The sequence below is a fragment of the Artibeus jamaicensis genome, unplaced genomic scaffold (genome assembly GCF_021234435.1).
Source record: "Artibeus jamaicensis isolate MK-2021 breed Jamaican fruit bat unplaced genomic scaffold, CSHL_Jam_final scaffold_537, whole genome shotgun sequence".
NCBI lineage: Eukaryota > Metazoa > Chordata > Mammalia > Chiroptera > Phyllostomidae > Artibeus > Artibeus jamaicensis.
This window is the reverse complement of record NW_026522047.1, coordinates 13,625,611-13,644,333: the sequence shown is the minus strand read 5'-3', so window position 1 is coordinate 13,644,333 and position 18,723 is coordinate 13,625,611. Positions and strand designations below refer to the sequence as shown.

The 18,723-nt window shown below is 41.5% G+C and overlaps 1 protein-coding gene across 2 annotated transcripts in view; it reads right to left on the bottom strand.

Annotated features, from left to right (window-relative positions):
- Positions 1–8,111: 8,111 nt before the first annotated feature.
- NAA15 (N-alpha-acetyltransferase 15, NatA auxiliary subunit) overlaps positions 8,112–18,723 on the bottom strand; it is a 69,427-nt gene continuing 58,815 nt past the window's right edge. The window contains exons 17-20 of one of the 2 annotated variants that reach the window (XM_037126047.2): positions 17,079–17,177; positions 13,418–13,564; positions 12,534–12,631; positions 8,112–10,838 (exon numbers count right to left, since the gene is read on the bottom strand). In XM_037126047.2, coding sequence (XP_036981942.1) covers positions 10,638–10,838; positions 12,534–12,631; positions 13,418–13,564; positions 17,079–17,177 — 545 coding nt within the window. In that variant the 3' untranslated portion in view covers positions 8,112–10,637. The remainder of the gene's footprint in view (positions 10,839–12,533; positions 12,632–13,417; positions 13,565–17,078; positions 17,178–18,723) is intronic. The other variant, XM_037126048.2, reaches the window with a different exon arrangement.

The following is an 18,723-nucleotide window of genomic DNA, read 5'->3' as shown; positions in this document are numbered from 1 at the left end:
CATGGGGGAAAGGGACTGCGTTCTTCTGCGATGCGCAGATGCTGAGCCCCATGCTAAAGAGGGTGCAGGCCTTGTGTTCTGTCTGCCGGGATGTCTGCCTCATGCTGTGTCTGCCAGGGAATGGGCGGGTCAGTGGCTGCTCATCTCTAACGGTAGGGAGTTCAGCAGAGACTAGGCCAAGGGCTGCCTCCCTCAGTATTTTGCACAGCGGCCCCTGCAGGGGCACAATTACTGGGACACAATTCATCCAGAAACACTCATAACAAAGGTAAGGTCAAACACTGCCTGAGACCCTGTTTATCAGTGCCATTCAAAACAAACGGGGCAAAGTCTGGAGGCTGTAGTTCCAGCCAAACTTTTCATTCCTGTTCATTACATGTGGTCGCTGCTCAGACAGCAGCCCCTCCCCCACCCACCAGCTTGCTGTGGACCCGAGAGCTCGCCCTCTGGCCCCTCATCCTCACCTTTCCCACAAGCCCCTCCCTCCACCCCTCCCAGCGTGGGCGTTGGCAACCTCTTCCTCCATAAATAGACTCACCTGCACCCTCAGCTGCTTTTTGATGAATATGTCGTCTATTTTCCTGGTCACTTCCTCAAAGATGCTGCTTCCTTTTCAATTTCTTAAACTCTGTGTACACGGCTCAGAATTGGTATCATCCCCCTCCCCCATTGCCTTTTGGAAACCATTTCACTCTTGTAAGGAGTTTCACTCCTGAGAGTTTATTCCACCCAGTTTTTGTCACCCTTCACCTTGATTCCTTCTTAACAGCCATTAACCTGCAGACTAAGTCCTTTAAACTGAAATCCGTTTCATCACTTCCTAGATTTCCACATCCTCGTGACTGGTCTGCCGACCACTCTGGCATGGCAGTGCTGAGGCCAGTTCACCCTCACTCCCTTTGGGATGGAGTGGCTGAGTGCCCTGCCCTCATCCTTCCATCCACATCACCCCCCGTGTGCATGGTCCACAACCTCCAGACCTCCATTCCTGCAATACCGCCTTTTCTCCAAATTTATTCTTGGCTGCACCTTCTTCCAGGTCTGGCCTGGTGCTTTTACTTAATTGCTCCTATGACCGGTTCTCTCACCGTGCGCTCAACCCGGCTCCCTTTTTTCCTTCCCTGGTATCTTTTCTGACTCACGCTTCCAGAACTGCGCTCTACTCTGGCGCCATGGCCCTTGGTGCCCTCCCTCCCAGTCTCTCCTGAGTCATGCAAGTCGCAGTTCTGGGTCAGTCCGACCCTGTGCCTGCTGCTATGAGCCATCCAGCTGAGGTGCTAGAACAATCCCGCCACCACTAGACGTTCATGATTTCTGAGCACAACTTGGCCCAGCACTGTTCATAAACGCTTTTGTCTCCAGTCAGTCCTGCCTATTCCAAACCATGCCCGTTCTCTTTAAGCCCCCAAGCTAACCCCCCTGCTACTTCCGATAGCATCAGCTATTAATTCCTACTTCAAATATCGAGGCCACTTATCATGACCCTGTCTCACACTTACAACCGTTCCCTTCCTTTAGTTTCCAGGTAAAGGTGTCCTTTTCACGGCCCACTTTTCCAGTCTCCTCTGGGACCCACCTCCATCACTTTTCTCCCTCCTCCACAAGTTCCCTTCATTCACGCCTCAGTCATGCCTGAATCTTTCTTCTTTTCACCCTCGATCTGCTTCTGGTTTCTGCCTTCCATGTCTTTCCATCCTGTTCATAGTGTTTGGGGAAAGTGGCAATTCTCCCGGGGTCTCTGTGTCTGCACCTTCCCTCCATCAGTCAGCTCTTCCCTGGCCTCAGTGCCCACTGCTCTGGGGAAACAAATGTTGCTAATTTGACGGACTTCCTAATTGCAAAATTTAATAAACTTCAGAGTTTGAGTTACAAGTTTTCAGCAATGGTAATATCCCTCATTTTACTCAGGGGCAGTCACTCTTTGGCCTGAAGCCTGTAACACTGCGGATTGGAATGAAAGGTAAGTAGAGACAGACCCTATGTTACTGGCTTCTCACTTTATAACACTTTAGCAAGGTGGCCTGGCAATCTCTGATAATCAGTACCTCTGTGATATACACCTCTTGGCTACCTCACTGCTGGAATCCGTTCCATTGGAGTGTTTATCTTGCAGGACACAGTAGTTCACTTAAGGGAAATGGGAATGGTAGTCTCTGATTTACAGAATTAGTAAGTGATCTTAGATACTGCACCATCCTGAAGAGCCACTTCCCCATTGTAAAAGGAAGTCCAAATGTCAGCATAAACAGGAGGTTATGGGGGGGGGGGGGACAAGATAAATGAGAAACATAAAGCAGTGTCAGCATAAAGTATTGAAATAATTAAAAGGGGCAGACAAATGCTGTAAAAATACATAGTTTAGAACATACTCATTTTTTGCCCTGGCTGGTGTGGCTCAATGGATTGAGTGCCAGCCTGTGAACCAAAGGGTCACTGGTTCGATTCCCAGTCAGGGCACGTGCCTGGGTTGTGAGGCAGGTCCCCAGTAGGGGGTGTGAGAGGCAACCACTCTTTATGTTTCTCTTCCACTTGTTCTCTCTCCCTTCCCCTCTCAAAAAATAGAATAAAAATCTTTTTTTAAAAAATACCCACTTTTTATTTCAACAACTTTTCAAGGAAGTTGTAAATAGCACAAGGCATTTAACTTTCAGTAATAGCGCTGCAGGCAGAATAATGGGATCCAGGAATAAAGCATAGTTTGCCTTGAAATGAAAACCCCGGTTCAAGCTCCTGCTGTGACCTGTACAGCTGTGTGACCCTGGATACCCAGTGGGTAATGGGAGGAGCAACTTGGGCACAGGGACACACGGGTCCTCCGATCTGACTAGGTGGGTCCTCTTCAGCACGACACTTAAGACTCCAAGGCATGTACCATCTGGAAGATGGGGAATGATGCCTGCACACGAGCACTGTGGAAATCAGAGGGTAAGTTTCAGACATTACTGGAGCCTCATTTCCTCCTGAAAAATTATGTCGCGCATCCGGATATCCACCCCCTTCCTGCGTTTCATCTTCTCATTCTCCGTAAGTACGGAAAAGTACCCTCCACCTTTGGGAAAGTATAAAAAGTAGCATCTGTTTCCACTGTAGGTAGTTTCTGAGTGAGTTGGTATTATCAAGTATTTTTGTCCCCCATTTTTTCAGTGGAAAATAAAAAATTGTTTTTACTTTAAAACCAGTATAATGTATAGACCCAAAATTCACAAACACCAAGTCTTAACACTTTGCCATATTTACCTTGACCATTTTTTTTTAAGATTTTATTTATCTTTAGAGAGACAGGGAAGGAGGGAGAGAAATATCAATGTATGGTTGCCTCTGATGCATCCCCTGCTGGGAACTGACCTGCAACCCAGGCATGTGCCCTGACTGGGAATTTAACTGTGATCCTTTGGTTCACAGGTCTGCACTCAATCCACTGAGCTACACCAGCCAGAGTACCTTGACCATTTTTAAAAAGATTTTATTTACTTTTAGAGAGGGGAAAGGGAGGAAGGGGATCGGTCACTTCTCACATGCCCCCATTTGGGGACCTGGTTGACAACCCAGGCATGTGCCTGACTGGGAATCAAACCGGAGAGAGACCTCTCAGTTCACAGGCTGGCACTCAATCCACTGAGCCACACCAGTCAGGACACTCACTAAACAGTTCAATGGAATTTGCAGTTTAAGCACTTGAAATTCATGTCTCAAAAGGACCCCACTTTTCTTCTCAACAACTTCTTCCCAAGTCTTACTCTCTTTAATGACACCGTCAAAGAATTTCATGCCTTTAAACCCTGGACACCACTGCTGACTCTTCTCCGTTCACCGCCCACCTCCTTCACCAGTCAGGTGACCTAGTCCCACCTTCTCCGTATCCCTGGTGTGTCTCCCCCCTCTCCATACTCACTGTTGTTGCTACCACTCCTCGCTGGAGGTCCAGAGCAAGCGCCCTGCAGCTGCACGCACCTGGGCTTGACGCACAGTTTCACCCCTTACAAGCTGCATGACTATGGGCAAATGACGTTCAGGTTTTCTGTGAAACAGCAGTCACGCTTACCTCACACACACTTTTTTTTTTTAGAGGATTAAATGAGCTACCCGATACAGAACGCTCACCAGTGCCTGGCGTTGCACAGCGCCTGACCACAGCACCCACAGGCCAGGCTCGGCTGTGAACTCTGCAGCTGGCCACAGAGTCGAGCGGTGGTCCCTCAACACAATTCCTATTTTATCAAAGGGCTGGACTGGGTAGATTTGGGACATCTACCCAAAATGTGATTTCAACAGATCTCCTAAAGCAGATTTTCACTGGCTGTATGACTCTGCAGCATGTAAACGTCCTTCCCACATTCTGCAGCAACAGGCCAACATTTAAATTGTCTGTCCTAGAATCTTGGTTCCTTCCACATCTGAGACTTGTACCAAGAAATCCGTCCTAAAGAGTCTTTCGGGGAGTTCCACTGGGGGTTCGGTGTGTGTGGGTCTGCAGGGAGGGCACCTGCAATCTCCCGCTGCCCTTACTGAGAAGCCCCCCGGGGCTGTGCTCGGTCCTCGCATCCACCCAGAACCTGTGCCTCTGCCGCCCTACGGCAGTTACAGTTCAACAACTGCTTCAAAGCAGACGAGTTACCTTATCTAACAGAACTGTGACCAAATGACTTAAGTAAGGAATGGACTTTAAAAGTAACCAGGAGCTCTTGACATAAAATTCAAGTTCTTTTCCTTAATATGAAATGAGAAAAAGTTCATCTTCTTGTACTAACATAGTTGTTTGCCCCTTCCTGGTTCTCAACTTTGCATGCACCTAAGAATCACTGGGGCAGATCTGAAAAAAGGAGGGGGGAGGGGGGAAGAAAAAAGGACCAGTACCCAGGCCTGACTCCAGGTCATTTAAATCAGAATCTTTGCTGGTTCGTCTGGGAACTGAGGTTTGTGTGTTTTTTAAACAGTTCCCCATGGGCTTCTAATACAAAACTAGAGTTAAGTTTATGACTTAAAAGGCTTCAAGTGCCTCTCTTGGGTAGAGGAGGTCGACGCTGAGGCACGGCTGTCAGTTCTGATGGACACTGCCTACAGGTCAAGTGTCTGGAAACAGCCGCTGCGGTGTCTGCCTACCTGGTGTCTCCTGTCTTGTCAAGGTTAAAAGTGGAGATCCCAGGCTGTGGAAAACAGCCCTCCAGGTATGAGGGGGACGGAGCAGGAATGAGTGGGGGACTCAGCAGCATAAATGGTAGGTACAAAATAGACAGGGGGAGGTTAGTAGTATAGGGAATGGAGAAGCCAAAGAACTTGTATGTATGACCCATGGACATGAACTAGTAAGGGGGATGCTGGAGGGAATGGGGGTACTAGGAGAGGGGGAGCAAGGAGAGAAAAAAGGGCCCTCCAGGTAGCTGGTGCGCACCAGCCACCACTCTCCTCGCGCTGTTTGGAAGCTAGAAAACCGCTGCTGGGTGCTGATCCTGGCAGCGCCGTGACCCCACTGGACGTGTTCTGTGGGCGGGCCGGCTGCCAACCAAAGCCACAGCGACAGGCGTCCACAGGACTAGAGGGTGGTCTCCCAGTCACCACCACTGCTGACAGACTACAGGGAGAAAAAACCCTACAAAAATTAGATGTGAGAAATGCATTCAATATAAAAGAAAATATAATGGGCCTGTGGTATTTTGAGGAAATTCCTGAAAACCAACAGAGAGGGCCAAGGGGAAGCTGAATGGGAAAACTTTAAATCAACCAGTAAGGGATAAAAAAACTTGTGAGCCTTTGCAGGTGACCTGGAAGTTAATAGTACTTTATTGCTATTTTCTACAATCTGTAGAACAATATTAATATTTACATCAAATTTAACAAGAATTTGAATTATCTACTATGTATTTTCCTCGTCACTGTACCTTTATACTAAAATGCACCCACTGTAAATCGTGAAGATCTCATACATCACAATAGAAATGGACTTATATGAGTCTGAACCAAAGCATTAACCATTTAACTTCATATTATAATTAGACATTTCTCAGAAAAATGCTGTGAAATTGAATGGTTAAAATAACAAGTAGGCTCTTAAAATGTTATTATAAAAGTGAAGTAGTTGACTTATTCTTCGGTCCTTTTCAATGAACATCTGAGCAAATAAGCAGTGTAATGATGCCGCTCACTGTGTTTCTGAATACTTCTATTACTGTTACTAACGTATAGTAAAAAAACTTTTTTTACTGCTAATGAAGGGAAATATTAGTATTCAGTATTCCACAGTTCAGAACTTAAGTCTGGGAGACAGGTCTGTTATCATTTACTTCTTTTCATTTTTAAAGCACTCAACCAGCAGTATGACTACTTGAAGGCCAAAAAAAAGTTGTTCAAAAGAAAGATGAGAGGTGGTAGTTAATTGAGTTATTCATTATTAATGGAGACACAAGCAAGTTCTGGAAGAACAGTGCAGAAAACCCAGTTGCTCCACTCGCAATGAGACATCAAGTACTAGACAGTGGACCCAATAAACTTACAAAGTAAACTAGTGGCAACTTTATAAAAGCCTAATGTTAGGAAACCATGGTTGATTGGAAAGATAACCATAGAATGGTATGGAGAGAGGTTTCTTGTTATACAAAGCACAGATAATTAGGCAAATGTAATCCCTGACTCAAAGCAAACTATGGGATCCAGAGCATATTCCAAAAATCTTTTCACTCCTATGCTGTTTCTAAAGAAGGTAATTTGTATTTACTGAGGTGAAGTTAAAGATTCAGCAACAGTAGAAATTTTGAACAGATGACATTTCCCTGATTATTCATCACCATCAATTTGTATTCAATTAGGAAGACACATCACTTGTTTGAAATAACAGACCCTTCGAGTAGACAGTCTGATATAAAAAGTGTAAGAAGTACATTAGTCTTGTTAGAGTGCCAATTATCAGTTTTTGCTACAAGCAGCCTTGAAACAAAGTCTATATTGTTTTTGAACAATATAAACTATATAGAACTCTATATAGAACTCTACAAAGATCCCTAAAGATTAAGATGCAAAGCTTGCCTATAGTTGTCAATGTAGTGACGTTCTAATTTAAATAGTGCCATCTTTTCTCTTTTCCTCGCTACATTCCCAAGATGGCATTACTTCAAAGACAACGGGTAAACAGAGGCTGGAAACCTTTAGGCCCTCTTTGCTACATCTGCTCCCATTCCTCCTGCCCGTCACCTGCCCACGCCATTGTAAGGGGGGTGCGTCCCTCTGTGGAGGTGGTGGTGTTTGACAGGCTGTGCAAGCCAGAGCATGATGTGTTCTTCTGCTTCACCAGCGTGAGTGCCGCCTTCTCCCCAGAACCTCCTGCCCACTACCAATGCTTTTATTTGACAGCCATCCTGTGAGCCGCGTACCGAAAGGTGAAAAGTGTAACTCAATAATCTTCCAAAATGTTTTATTGCTACAAGTTGTGAGATTTCCAACTATCAAAAATTCAAGATTTTTTGAAACAAAACTTAAGGTTTCAGCTCCTTATGGTGCAACAAAACCATTTCACAGAAGTCTGTTTCGGCAGTGGACCTGGCGAAGTTTGGGCGCTAGCAGAAGAGTAGAAAGAAACCCTGCCTGTACTTAAGGAAGTGGAGCATGAGCTAGAACAAGACCACCTTCCTCTGAAAGGTCAGTCTTCCTTGGAATTCTCTTAATTTCAAAATTTAAGGCGGGTAATCACTAAGACAGGTATAATGTTTCCTGTAAGAAAATCCAACACAACACTTGTTTTCTGAACAGATGCTACACACAGCAACTAAAATATTCCTGGAAATTGTGCAGAAGAGACTGAATTGATCACAACCTACCTGAATCCAGACCATGCGTCCCTGATCTTACAATCACAGATTTCGTCTCACAGCTCCGCCAGCAACACACCATGGGGACACACGGCAAGGTGAGAAACAAGGGCCTGATAAAACCCACGGAGAAGCTCATCACTAACGCCGGGACTACTGTTAGACATGCTATTCAAGATCACACTTTATTCTTGTGCATAATAAATAGATACAGAAAAGTGTTGAAAATGTAAGGTTCAACTATCTAAATTAAAATCGAGTAAACTAACCTAGTCAGGTTTTAACTTTTAAGTGAGAAATGACAAGAGGAGTAAATACGAAAGAACACAAAAAGAACTTTACTTTCCTATGTTCATACAAGTCAAGGGAACCCTTTCTTCTCAAAGGGTTGGTAACACCAGTTCTCTCAGCAATAAACATAAGGCACTTGTTTAGATTACAACATGACTGCGTTTTCTCTCCCACTTGATCCTCTAACCCTGCCCCCCCACAGCATCATTTGGAATTTATAATAGAGTGAACGAGGCAAGTGTGAGGGGACCCAGGTGACACTACTCAGGGCACAACAGTACAGTACAGTGAGTTAGGGTGATGTCTGGACATAAAATGGACCCTGTCAAGGTCCCCTGGCACCAGACAACGTATCCACTATCAAGTAAACCTGAAAGAAAATATTTATTCAATAGTTCCAGTAAAACCGGTTGGAATACAACATACGTGGAAGGAATTTAGCTCCTCACGGTGGCATCTGCATCGAGAATTCTGAGTACTTATGATAATTCATTCTAAGATGATCTACATCATTTGAACATTGTCGAGACAAATATAAGGATTTCATTTCAGTGTACAGTAGCATCCGAACATAATTCACACACGCCCCCTATCGTACGGCCGGTGCCGCCTCGACACCTCGTCTGCGGCAGAGGTAGCACTAGTGTTCCTTCCCAGCAGCAAGAACTTCAGTTGCCACTCGTAAGTTGAAAAAAGAGTTGGGTTTTTCGTTTTTCCATCTGTTAAGATGTTCCTGAGACAGGGCCAGTTAATAAAACATAACAAAGCACTGGAGTTCGGTTGGTACTTTTCTTTATATCACTGGATTCTTAGACTGGGATGTGAAATGCAGGAATGTGCTACAAAAGGCCGAGTTTAGCAACACCATCCACTCAGTGAAGGATCAGGTCTTCTTTAGGACACCCTTTCCATCAAATGCTACAAAAAGGTTAATTGTATGCAAAACTGATTCATTTTACTGGTCTTACTTGCTCAAATCTTGCAAAACACAGAACCTTGAGTAAGAGGCTAGTTCTCAGTGTATGGGTTTAACACTTTAAGGCTCATTTTTCTCAATCAAAATAGCAGTTCTCAGTTTTCCTTTCAAACGATGAATTACAAGTTCATAGTACCTGCCGTCCCAGCCCTCAGCGATGTCTCCGTGCAGGAGTAGCCCTAGCTTGCACTGCGCAGCTCCCTGGCGCCGGCACCAGACCACCTGCAGAAACTCCGCCTGCACTAGCCCGCCAGCACGCTACACCACCTCTGGCCTGCACCTCTGTTTCCACCTGTGTGTTTTCACAGAAGCCCAACACAGATTCGTTGAAATATTCACACAACTGTTTTTCAAAACAATTTATTGCATCATATTTGGTACCTCATGTTTGACAACAAAAAGGAAATTACATCTGTAACTGCAGGAAAAAGAAGCTGGTCTGTTATTGAAAAAAAAAAAATCTTGGGCCCTTTAAAAATTACAAAGTCTTGGGCTTGCCTGAAACAACTGAGCAAGAAATATATTCTTAGAAATGTAGGGCTTCAAGTATTACAAACCTGTGACACTGTGGAAAAATTCCAGAGGTATCTAAACTGCAGCACTTTTTCTGCATATCGTGAACAAGGCCTGCTGAGGTTTTAACTATTAGTCTCTTGATCAGTCATAGAATGGTAGTCAGGAGTTCTGCTCTGTAACTTCAAGCCATGGTAGGTTTCCTTTTTTCACTTTGTGGTGAAAAAAATTCACGCTTGCTAATTAGTTGGTGCCACATCACAGTGCATTTGGTTCTTGCATTACAGTTTTAACAAGTTTGGCCAAAACAATGCTGAAAGGTTTGCATTGCTATTTTAGTTCTTCAAGTTTAAGTTAAAATTGAGATTGTTCCAACTGGTTCCTTCAGTTAAAAACTGTGGTACAAGAACACCAAACTGATCATGTACAGTGAATTTTGAAAACACAGCGTATTCAACACCCTCTAGGTTTCTTAAATTTCTGCTTGGTATCTAAATGTCCCAGCTTCTACAACGTCAAGCATCTGTTGTAGGTTTCTCTGTAAATAGTGATTCACATTTGCATACTTCCTATGGCCAGAATCAACCCCGCAACAAAACCAGTCAGATGCTAAAGCCCCAACAACTCTTTGTGCTCAGTGAAAGAATCCAGTGCTAAAACAGCATTTATGCTGTCTGAGATATAGTAAAATCTCACAAGACAAATTTAAAGTAATATTTCTGCCACACACCTGCTTTGTTAGCTGTAACAGCCTCCAGATTTTATAAATTAGTTTAAAAACATGGGGGCGGGGGGGTAGATAGGAAGAGGATAGGTATCTTTTTTTAACCCCTCAATTTTAGCAGCTTTTAATTTTTTAAGAAACTGAACCTATATCCTGTAATATGTTAGGTATTTTATACATACTTTTTCAGCAGGATAAAAACGTAAAACACTATTTGAAGGCAAAAACATTTACTCTTCTCATTCTGTGTAAGTCAGAGCAATGCAGCAGGTGCGTGACAAAAATATTATATACTAGATATGGTCCAAAGTCAATCCATTTGCTCGTTTAATGATGTTCAAATTTCATTGGCCAGTTCTTCAGTTTCTGCAGAACTATCTCCATTAACTGTGATCTTCATATCCTCTTCATATCCAGGAGGCATAAAAGCCAAAGCATAAGGGAAAAGCTTATGACAATTTGCTCTATAAACTTCAGCAGCTTCTTTACAGTCTCCTAGGCTACCATCACACAAGGCTTCTAATACCTCCATACATGTCTAAAGAAAGAAGAAAGGTGATGTTACAGCCCATCCAAAAGAAAAGTTACTACTGTGAATTTGACATTTTGTTACCAACGGTTTTCTGAAATAACAGGCCAGTGCACATAGTTAGGATAAACAAGAGCATTTCCCCCCATATATATATTCCATTAGAATTCCTTTCTTCAGAATTGCAGGGTTTATACAAAGGATGACTGTTCAAGCCGTGCCAGGATTAAGGCTGGGCAAGCAAGGGGTACAGGGAGCTACACAGAAAGAGATGCTCACTTTCAGCAAGTGTTGGCACCGAGGCCACAGCCTGGCCTCAGCCTAGCCTGGCCCTGAATATAAATGTCAAAATTCACATGCCAATGTCAATTACTGCACTTTAGTATTCAAACTAAAGAGAACCCTACGGTATGTCCAATAACTAAGCAGGAACGTTTCAAACACAAAGGGCATGCATGCATTAAAAAAGAGAGAGGGAGAAAGGATGCTCTTGAAAATTGATCATTCTTCCACCCAAACCCCTAAGTACGTATGCTTCTCGTATTTCTAAATGATACATGTTGACCTGCATTTCTCACATTTTCTTCATCTTTTCACCTGGAAGACACCATGTAGCTTCCAGATATGTAACAGCCTACACACTTGCCTTAGAAAGGTTCTGATATAAATGCTGCATTAATCAGCAACCAGTGAATCTAATTTTTCCTTAACTGTATTTCCTTCATGTACAATTAAAGGAAAACATTTAACTCTTTCAGCAAGTGGTTTTTTAAAAAAAATCTGGCTGATCATCACACAAGGTAGCTGTCCTTTGTTTTTAGTCTAAACTAGAATCTGTATTTCGCAACATGCCAATATTTTTAAGGTTTAAATTTTTTTTTTAATTTACTGATATTTTAGAGAGAAAAATATCATATTGTTGTTCTACTTACTTATGCATTCATTGGTTGACTCAAGTGCCCTGACCAGGGATCAAACCTGCAACCTTGACATGTAAGAGGACTCTTAACTACCCACACTATAGATATCTCTACCCTTCCTATCTTTCACTCTGCTTAATCTTGTTATATTACGAACTATAAAATAAGCATTGAAATTCAACCCATGGTAAATGCATCTTAAATGTCAAAATCTTGAGACCACTGCTTGCTCAGAAATGTAATTGATCAAGATATAAATTGAAATCCATTAACCATGAAATGTATACATGCTTTTACTACAACAAATTTTTTGAGGATTTTATTTATTTTTAGAGAGAGGGATAGAATTACCAATGTACGAGAGAAACATCTATCAGTTGCCTCTTGCACACCAAAAAGGGAATCTGGCCTGCAACCCAGGCGGTGTGCCCTGACTGCAGATTGAACCAGCGACCTTTGAGCTTGTGGGACAATCCCTAAGCCACTGAGCCATACCAGTCAGGACCTCAAACATATTTCTCAAAAATTATTGTAAATAATAAATGTGAAACCAGTCCACTAAACACCAACGATGTGCAGGAAGGTACTGAACGGTGCACGTGTGCAACACACGGTCCTGAGTAAAGCCAAGGTCAGGTCAGGTTTCTGACCAGGACTCACACCGGCTTGAAGAACAGCACGTGTAAGTAACAAAAATACCGTTTGTGACAGTTGTTCTCTTGATGAAAAGAGGAACAAACACTTGTCAGGTACTTGTACAGCGCAGGTATGAGAAACTCTTTACCTGGAGATTTCTGTTAGTGAGGGATTCGTCGAGTGTTGTTGCCAACTCTACAGCTCGTTTCTGACTGGAAGGGTCTAAATAATATACCATTTTGGCAGCTACATGAGAAGAAAAAAGAAAATTCCTTTTATTTCAAGGTAAAACCAGCACATTATCCTCCACCCATTTAAAGATAAAATGCAAGGTATACATGCACACAGAGTATGGTACTTTTAGGAAAAAGTAAGAACAGCTTTTTGAAAGTTTTTATTTTTTAAATTCTGAGAGAGTAGACCAGAAATAGCCTGACTTTCCAAGCTAAGAAAATGATTAAGGTAAGATATGAAGAAATGCAAATATTCTAATAATATCTGCCTGCCTGTGTATGGCAGGACCATGGATAGTTTTCTTTCTAAAATGAGCATGATTTGGGGTTTAGGGGAATACCCAACCTTGATAGTATGAGCCGGAAATCTGAATTCCGAACTCCACAGAGGCATACAAAGCTGCTGGGTTTCTCAGCCAGGTGTTCTGAAAGCGCCCGGAATCACCCCTCCCAACCCGCCCATCAGGTCCCGACTTTATCTGCACGACTCTGACAGATGACCCTGGCCCAGGAGATGGTCTCAGGTGTTTAGTGCTGTCAAGTTTGCACTCTTACGTAAACATGAGACAGGGAAGACGACAGTCACATTCGAGTAAATTTTAAGAGCACGGTGATGGGAGCAAGACACAGACATGGAAAACTATATAGGAAGCATATTTAAGCTGCCTGTTTCCATGGTTTAATACGTGACACATACACACTGCCTCTTCCATGTGAAAAATGTGTGACAATGTTGCTGACCCATGAAAGTAAAAGCTGAAGCTGTGTTAGGCAGCTAAGGGCAGAACAGAGAGATTACCTGACAATCGGTGTGGCAATGAATCGGAATTCCTTTTCAGAAAAGTCTCATTGAAATTGTTTGGATTTGTTGCTCCAAAAAGACGATTCATTTCTTGTGTTAATACTGTTCTAACGGTTTCAGGTAAATTTTTACTTTCACTCACTGCTAAACAAATGAAAAAACAAACCCCATGAGCAGTTAGAGAGTCTGATAAGGTTGGCAGGAGTTAAAAAATTATCTACTGAATGAGGCCAATGAGACCGACCAATTAAATACAAATACTAGACATACCTACTCATCATTCAACACTGAAAGAGCTTCCCTTGGTAAACTTAGAATTTCACTTTAAATGTGTCAGTAAAGTAATCTAACTTTCTAGAGGCACTCAAAGACATTCCTTTCACAGATGGATTCATTTCCAGAAAAGAACAGAAAGTGACATACATGACGAAAGATGCAGTTCCACTACCTTATAAACTCCTAGCTGTTGCCCCCACCAACTTTAAAGGGGATCTGCACAGCAGGGGCTTGACACCTACCTGGCAATAACATCATGGCAAACAGTACCACCAAAGACAAGAGAATTTTCCTCACCATCTCCATCTCCTTCTCCCCCCAAGTAAGGGATTACAAGCTCACCAATATTATAAGGAGACATGGCTGACTTCATTAACCTTTATTTTCAGGGGCTACGTGAACTGAGCTACCACTACCTACATGATCAACTCCAAAGGAGCACCCAAGTATTGTTCTGTAAGGAACACACCGCAGCCATCACATTCCCAGGTCTTGGGATTTGGGGACAGAAAGCTGACCACCACCTCTGTGGACACCTCTCTAAACTGCATCCTAGTCATGCTCTGTTTCACTGCAGGTGGACCCCAGCGACATCGCAGGTTGGGTTCCAGACCACCGCAATAAAGCAAGTATGGCAGCAAAGGGAGTCACAAATTTTTTGACTTTCAATACATTTAACAACTATGTTTGTACTATACTGGAGTCTACTAAGTGTGCAACAACATTACATCTAAAAAGACAATGCACCTACCTTAATTAAAAAATGTGTTATTGCTAAAATATGCTAACCATCACATGAGCCAATTGAAAAAAATGTGCTCAACACAGGGTTGCCACAAACCTTTAGTTTATAACAAACGCAGGATTTGCAAAGTACAATACAACAAACCAAAAAAAAGGTACACCTGTATCACTTGGGTATAGAGACAGTCTGGGTCTTTGAGCCAGACAGACCTGGGCATGGATCTCAGCTTGGACAAATCATAACCTCTCTGAACCTATTTCCTAATCTATAAAACTGAGGTGACATCCAAGACAGAAGGATCACAGCAAGGAAAGGCTATATTTAAAAGAATTAATTATATACCAGATACTCAATAAATTGTAGTTACTGTGTTGTCACAAATTAAAAACATAAATTTCTCTTTGGTTAGGAACTATGGTGGTAACTTTTGAACTCTGCCTGCAACCAAGTATGTGTACTCTGATGAATATGTATCTGTCATAATCAATTATGTGCAGCTTAAGTTTCACAAAATACTGATCCTTACTTTGTGCAACACATGATGGTATTTTCGACTCTACCTTTATTCTAGGGTTTCAAATGCTGGTAATGACCCACTACATTGCTTTCCTTGTCTCAACACTACCTCACAACCCTACGTTAGAAAACACTCAACAAGACTGCTGACTGAGTAACTGACCGACATGCCCTACGCTGGTTAAACAGCATTATCTCTCTATCACTCTACAGAACTGGGTGGTCCAAATAAACCAGCTACTGGTCAAAGAATTTCGTTTTACTGCCATTATGGCTATACTTTCAACTTGGATTGAATCTTTAAGTTTACTCATGTTCTTAACACAGCTATTAAGCAGTCTACCCAATTTCTTGAAGGCTTTTTGAAGACACAATGCATCTTTATCAGTACAAATTAGAACTGCTTTCACTACTTAAATTTAGTTAAAATAAGGATCTCTTTGTAAATCTCTTTTTGACAATGTCAGCTAAACGGAAAGAGGTAACATGCATTTTAATTTTCTGAAACAACTGTTGCAAGAAAATAGTCACATGTTCATCAGTCCACCCACTCATTATAAGCAAATACATTTAGAAATGCCACTTTTAATATGCATTTTTTAAAAAGCCTCTAACTCCACAGCACTTATCCATATTACTTACTACCTTTCCGGGAAGAATTGATTGTATAAAAACAAAGTGTATGTTGCTTTTGAAAATAGTTTACATGTATTCCCTCTTAACTGAGAGGGGATTAAAACTGTTATTCCTAGCCTTAATATTCTGATTTATGGTTTCAGAGTTGTTGTTTTTTTAATACAAGAGACTAAAAAGAAACTTCGTTTTTTCTAAATGCAGCCACTCCTTCTTGTATTTTGTATAATGTAGTTGTATTATTACTTTATGGATTTAAAGACTGAGGAAAAACATTTCTATGATTCAGTTTCTATAACAAGAATCATTTCTTTGACAAGCATAAGTATAATTTAAATGATGTTTTACTTTATCTTAGAAGACTAAACAATATTCTCAATTAGGACAATTTGGCAATTTTCAAAACAATGATTGGGATGCCTGGTTTAATCTCATTATTTTCTTAAGGTTTTATTTATTTATTTTTAGAGAGAGGGGAAGGGAGGGAGATAGAGAGGGAGAGAAACATCAGTGTGTGGTTGCCTCTCACATGGCCCCCATTGGGGACTCGGCCCCAGGCATGTGCCCCAACTGGGAATCAAACCGGCAACCCTTTGATTCACAGCCCATGCTCAATCCACTGAGCTATACACATCAGCCAGGGCTAATCTCATTATTTTTATATAATGTATGAACTCATATGGGCCTGAGTATTTAGCCATGAGATAACTAATTTAGTAGTTGTTCTATTAAAAATTCCATTTTTCCTTCTCCAGTCACTTAAAAATCAAAACAACACTACCACTTGACTATAGGAAATACTCTGTCTCACCTTAAAGCTCTTGTAATATGAAGAACAGTATGAAGGTCTGGGCTCTCAGCCCTGGTTCATTACTAATTACCCATGTTACCTTGAATAAATAATGTCATCTTTAAGGGTCTCAAATTTCTCAACTATAAAATGAGATGTAATTAGTATAAAATTCCATCTTTCATTCTCTAAACTTCTCTACTTCACATTAAAACTAATGTATGGAATCTTGTCAAAATATTTGAAAAGTACAAGTGATTGTTTTAATGCTCTTTTTAACCTATATTTAGCAACAAAATTTTTATGATTTAAAGAACTGTGCTAAAGACATAAACAAGGAGATAACCAGTCAACCTCAAAGAGATTCATCCATTTTAGAACAATTTACCAAGAAGCTTACCGTAATAAAATATGATTCAAAATTTCAACTTACATGGAACTTTTTAAAACAGAAATAAAGGTGATTCTCAAGTATCTGGACTGAATAATTCTATATCAATCTTAGGTAACATTTCTAGCCTTAGAAAACAAAGACCTTCAACACAAAGACAAGAGCCCTGCTTTTCTCCTCAGCTAATTTAATATGCAACAGGTTTTTAAAAATTGAGTTTATGATGATAAACTTATACAGATCACCTTATACAGTCACCATCAACTTCTGTAATCAAATACTTAAGAAATGGAAAACAAAAACATACCAGTACTAAAGAGTCGAATCATACACTCATGAAGCCAGGGATGACTAGAATCAATAGCAAATGCCCTCTTTACTGATTGTAGCATCAAAAGAAACTTTTCTATAAAAAGAAAAAGATATATATTTTATCATTTGATAAAATAAAATGCCCTCCTTTGGAGGACTAAGACCTTACAAATAGAAAAACTAATTTATAGTCAATAATATCTGAACTACAAAGCATATGACTGAAGCAAATAAATTCCTCAGATTAGCAACATTAGCTGCTATTTTCCACAAGCTTTTAAAGAAAAACGGTTTCATGAAGCATAAAAAATTTAGATAGCATTCAACAGTATTTGAACAAACAAATCTGAAGCCATTTCATTTCCTAACCTTCTTTAATCAGAATAAAGGGATCCTCCTGAGAAACCTTCATTGTTTATAGACTTAAACGATCTCCTCTCTTCCAGTTCCTGCCACAGGTCTGGTTTGCCTCCTAGCTGACTCTCCTCCCTCTGCGGTCAACCTCCAGCTCCTCTTCCCTGGCAGGAGGTCGAGTGTTCAGTGGCACTCTAACCTCCCCCACCCACAACCCCATGGTCCCAAGCTTCAGCAGTGCTTCCCGCTGTCAAATAGAAACTTCCACCAGAACACCCACAGCACTTCTATCATCTGGGACTATACCTCTCTGTTAGGGCTTCCTTAATTTGGTACCATTTTCCAAATATCAAAATTCAAAACCCCAGGCTTCTCCCACGCTTTCTTCTCCCTTTCCTCTTACCCCCAACACTCAGAAAGCTAAGAGCATGGCCACGCCCTCTGCCACGAGCCATTGCACTCCACGCCGCGGGCGCCAGTGCGGGCCCTCCGGAGGGCAGCACCCAGCCAGAAGCGGAGTGAGGGGGATTTAGGTCACCCTGCCCTGCTTCAAGCAGAACACTGTTTATGTTTTATATTTTGTGACTGATTTAAGAGTATTTGTCAAAAAAGGGAGTTGTGGTAACTGTTAAAAGTTTAAAATTACTGGACTATTTGTTAAACTTATTTTCCAAATTGCAACACAATCATTGTGGAAAACAGAAAATACTGTACTCATTCAAATTCCACCACAAAATAATCATCTGTTTCCTTCTGATCTAATTTCCTCCTGGCCACTTTTCTATCTACATATACATCTAAAAGCTCATTACAATGAGCTACTGTAGTTTTATATCCTATTTTCTAATGGTGTGATATGGCAACCTTTCTCCAACATTATAAATTACTGTTGATAAGTATGATTTTAATCAGTACTCTACAGAGGCACCATTTTATTCAATCTCCTTCAGTAGGACAGTTACACTGTTTGGAATACAACCTTCTATTGGACCTACTGACCAGTTTTTCTTCCCTATAATGCACATCACCTTAATGACAAACTTTCCCCCCCAATGAACCACTTGGATAACACCAACACCATAAAATCTAACTAACTACTTATACACAGTATAAGCATTCTAAGCCCGGCAACCAAGACCCTTCGTTTATATTTTACCTGGGCCGGAGCCAACCTCAACATTATCTACACACACTTGTATTTTCTTAACAAAACTCCCTCCCTTCTATGCATCTTTTCTTTTAGAACTATGATCCATCCTTGAAGATACATCTCAAGTATCAGATCA